The 4,421-nt window shown below is 46.3% G+C and overlaps 1 protein-coding gene and 1 non-coding gene across 2 annotated transcripts in view; one reads left to right on the top strand and one right to left on the bottom strand.

Annotated features, from left to right (window-relative positions):
• Positions 1–673: 673 nt before the first annotated feature.
• Positions 674–774, bottom strand: LOC119470515. The gene has a single exon (XR_005199421.1). It is a non-coding gene; the product is annotated as a small nucleolar RNA U13 (small nucleolar RNA).
• A 1,172-nt stretch (positions 775–1,946) lies between these two features.
• Positions 1,947–4,421, top strand: part of DDX43 (DEAD-box helicase 43) — a 21,316-nt gene continuing 18,841 nt past the window's right edge. The window contains exon 1 of the mRNA XM_037736967.1: positions 1,947–2,196. Coding sequence (XP_037592895.1) covers positions 1,947–2,196 — 250 coding nt within the window. The remainder of the gene's footprint in view (positions 2,197–4,421) is intronic.

Here is a 4,421-nt window from a genome sequence, read left to right as displayed (position 1 = left end):
GGGACTAAGTGTACACCACCACACCTGGCTAATTTAAAAAATTTTTTGTGGAGACAGGGTCTCACTATGTTACCAAGATTGGTGTTGAACTTCTGGGCTCAAGAGATCTTCCACCTAAGCCTCCTAAATTGTTGAGGTATGAGCCACCCCTCCTGGCCTAAACTGAAATTTGTTCAGATAACTCAAAGACCCTAATCAAAGCAGTGCACTTGCAGCCAGTTTGAACCCTTGGAGTAGTATGCCCAGCCACAGAGCCAGGCTGCAATGATGGTAATTCGTCAGGAATTTATTCAACTTGTTTCCTTAGCTCTAAAACTATGGCAGGCCAGGCACTGTGGCTTATGCCTATAATCCCTCAACTGTGGGAGGCCGAGGCAAGAGTTGGAGACTAGCTGGGCAACATAGGGAGGTCTTGTCTTTACTAAAACATTAGCCTGGCGTGGTGGCCCACACCTGTAGTCCCAACTATTCAGAGGGTTGTGGCCAGAGTATCGATTGAGTCCAACAGATCAAAGCTGCAGTGAGCAGTGATCGCACCGCTGCACTCCAGCCTAGGCAACAGAGGTTGAAAACAAAACAAAAAAACAAAACAAAACTACAGCAAACATTCAGAAGACTGTGTAGACCAATGAATGTCTCTCGAGCCAGTGATTTTTTTTCTCTTTATTTTTCACATCAGGCAGGAAGTGTGCCCATTTCATATCAAGGTTTGAGGGAGGTACATTTGACACAAGAGCATGAAAACCCAATCACACTTATGACCTACAAAGGGATCAAGTCAGTGATCTTTAAGCTGTGGCCATTAAATACATTTTGTGAGCTGATTGTGGCTTAGGCCCGTAATCCCAGCACTATGGGATCTGGATGTGGGAGGATCACTTGAGTCCAGGAGTTTGAGACCAGCCTTGGCAATATACTGGAACTCTATCTCTATTAATTTTTTTAAAAATTTTGTGGCTTACAACCATTTAAGAAACTAAAATAAGCTTAAATGTATCAAAATGCTGCTTACATATTAAGGATAAATGCTGTTTTGTCAATCTGTTCCTTCAAGATTTTTATGTGTGGATTGGGTCCACACCTTGTAATAGTGACTTAATTTTATGGGTCACAGTTAAAAGCATTTCAGGTGCAGTGGCTGGAGTCTGTAATCCTAGCACTTTAGGAAGCGGAGGCAGGAAGATCACTTGAAGCCAGAAGCCAGGAATTCAGCCTGAGCAACACAGCGACACCACATCTCTATTTAAAAAGGGGAATAAAAAAGGGTTTCCAAGGCACTGAGAGGCCAGGAACCTGAGGTGGGTGTTCAGTAGGGGCAGGAGCAAAGTGGGAGTTTGGGAGAAGTTCCACGCCTAGAAAGGAATACACCAGGCCCGGCGCGGTGGCTCTCGTCTGTAATCTCAGCACGTTGGGAGGCTGAGGCGGGCGGATCACCTGAGGTTAAGAGTTCAAAACCAGCCTGGCCAACATGGTGAAACCCTGTCTCAAATATAAAAATTAGCCAGTCATGGTGGCACGTGCCTGTAGTTCCAGCTACTCGGGAGGCTGATGCTGGAGAATCGCTCGAACCTGGGAGGCGGAGATTGCAGTGAGCCGAGATCACACCACTGCACTACAGCCTGGACGACAAGAGCGAAACTCCGTCTCTTAAAAAAAAATAAACGAAAAAAACATGATCGCGCGTTGACTGCTTCAAGGCACACTCCCACGGTTCAGAGAACCTATAGGCTAAACTGGAGAGGTCCCGCCCTCAACGCTCGCTGGCCAATGGCTGTGTGAAATCAGGGTGCGGGGGGCGGAATAGAGGATCGGGGGCGGGGCTGGCCTCGTGCGGGCTCCTTAAGTAGCTGCTGCGTGGCTGCCCTGGCACTTTAGTCTTACGACGGCACAGTCAGGTCGAGCAGAGCCGGACAGCAACGACGTCGGACGCGACCATTCTTGGAACCATGTCCCAACACGGAGAAGACCCCAAGGCCTCTACATGGGTCGTCGCTGGCCGACGAAGTTCGACAGCGTCCCGGGCGCCAGAAAGGAGGTTGGCGGAGGAGTTGAATCGAGGAGGTCCGGAGGGATATAGGGTCGTCAGAGGTGGCAGCTGGAGAGCCGCCTCTAGGCCCCTGAACGCCGTGGCCGCTGGTCATGGGGAACCGCCGCTATGTTTCGCTTTGAAGAACCACTTTGTCGGCGCGGTGATCGGTGAGAATGGGTGTGGCTGGCTGGGCAGGGCAGGTTAGCTGGGACCAGGGGCGGAGCCTGGGCGAAGGCATTCCCTTCCTACGGCTTCACCTCCAATCAGCTGCCGCCTAGTGAGGTTCAGGTCTCTCTCAGAGCTATTTCTAAAAACCGGGGCTAGAATATAATCTTATCTGGCCGGGCGCGGCGGCTCCCGCCTGTAATCCCAACACTTTGGGAGGGCGAGGCGGGTGGATCACCAGAGGTCAAGAGTTCCAGCCCAGCCTGGTCAACGTGGCGAAACCCCGGTCTCTACTAAATACAAAAAAGCCTTCCAGGCATGGGGTCTGTCGTGCGCCTGTAATCCCAGGTACTCCGGAGGCTGAGGCATGAGAATCAGTAGAACCTGGGCGGCAGAGGTTGGCAGTGAGCCAAGATTGTGCCACTGCACTCCAGCTTGGGTGACAGCAAGACTGTCAATCAAAAAAGAAAGTAACTTTATCCGCCTTTTGGTGTTTATACAATGTATTTGGGAGAGCAACTCCGAGAAGGCTTTTGAAATTTTAGGGCTGGCTGGGCGTGGTGGCTCACGCCTGTAATCCCAGCACTTTTGGGAGGCCGAGGCGGGTGGATCACCTGAGGTCAGGAGTTCGAGACCAGCCTGACCAATATGGTGAAACCCCACCTCTAACAAATAAATAAATAAAAATGAAATCTTAGGGCTGAAGAGGGATGCTTAGAACAGGCTTTTTGACAGCTAACCGAGAATGAAAAATAAAACTTATTCAGTCTTTTGAGCACCATTTATATTATAGCCAGTAATCAAAGAAAAGCTATACGATTATTGTAGGGCTGTGTAGAGCAGTTGTATCTTGCTTTTAGTTTCCTTTATTTTACATGTTTTAACTGTTAAAAAAAATTGTCTTACTACATCTTTTTTTTTTAGAGATGGAGTTTCACCATCTTGGCCAGGCTGGTCTTGAACTCCTGACCTCGTGATCTACCCATCTCAAAGTGCTGGGATTACAGGCGTGAGCCACCACGCCCGGCCCTTACTACACCTTGAGTGTTAACATTCAATTCTGAATTTTAAATTTTTTTATACTGTTGATTTATTTTTTGAGGCAGCTCTGTGACTCCGGCTGAGTGCAGTGGCATGATCTCAGCTCACTACAACCTCCACCTTCCAGGCCTAAGCGATTCTCATATACCCCAGCCATCCCAGTAGCTGGAATTAGACGTGTGCTACCACACCTGGCTAATTTTTGTGTTTTTAGTAAAGATGAGGTTTCACCATAGTGCCCAGGGCGGTCTCAAATTCCCTGGATCCACCGTCTCTGCCTCCCAAAGTGCTGGGATTACAGGCATAAGCCACTGTACCTGGCCCGTTTCTGATTTTTTTTGAAAAGCATTTAAAAAATGATTAGAATGACTACCCCATTGATTGCTATTAAGCCAGAGTATAAATTGCCACATTTTACCTATTAGATAAATTTTACCCTTTTTAAAACCTGAGAGAAATGAACAGATTGAGGCTGCTATAAAATAGTGCATTATAAGACTAACTGCTATACTACTCAGAGATTCATTGGCCCTTCAGAAGAATTGGGTTTAAGATCTTAAGAATGATGCTCCATAAAAGAAAGCCACTGGATTTGCTGTAAAAATCACTTAACACTTAGCAGATGTAAGGGCACTGTGCTACAGAACACTCACTTGATGTTGGATCTGGATCCCACTTTTTTATTGTTAAATTATCCTCTTTTAAATGTATATCACAATACTAACAATAAGCACAATGTTGTATCCCAGATCTCTGGAACTTGCATGACTAAAACTGTATACCCATTGAACAGCTCCCCATTTTTTCCTGCCCCATCCCAGGGAACCACCTTTTACATTGTTTTGGAGTTAGATTACTTTAGATAATCCATATAAGTAGAATTATGCAGTAATTGTCCTTGTGATTGGCTTAATTCTCTAAGCTTAATATCTTCCAGGCTTATCCATTTTGCAGCTTGAGACAGGATTTTCTTCCTTACTAAGGCTGAATGGTATTCCATTATTATGTATCTATCTCAGTTTATCTATTAATGGGTCTGATAAATGGGTAGCTTCCACCTTTTGACTTGAGTGGTGTTATTACAAAATGGGAGTGCAACATATCTTTGAGACCCTGCTTTCAATTCTTTTGGATGTATACCCCAATTGAGACTGCTGGATCATCTGCTCTATTTTTAATGTTTTGG

Source organism: Cebus imitator, unplaced genomic scaffold, assembly GCF_001604975.1.
Source record: "Cebus imitator isolate Cc_AM_T3 unplaced genomic scaffold, Cebus_imitator-1.0 Scaffold32, whole genome shotgun sequence".
NCBI lineage: Eukaryota > Metazoa > Chordata > Mammalia > Primates > Cebidae > Cebus > Cebus imitator.
The sequence above is the reverse complement of the archived record's forward strand: the minus strand, read 5'-3'. Positions and strand labels throughout refer to the sequence as shown.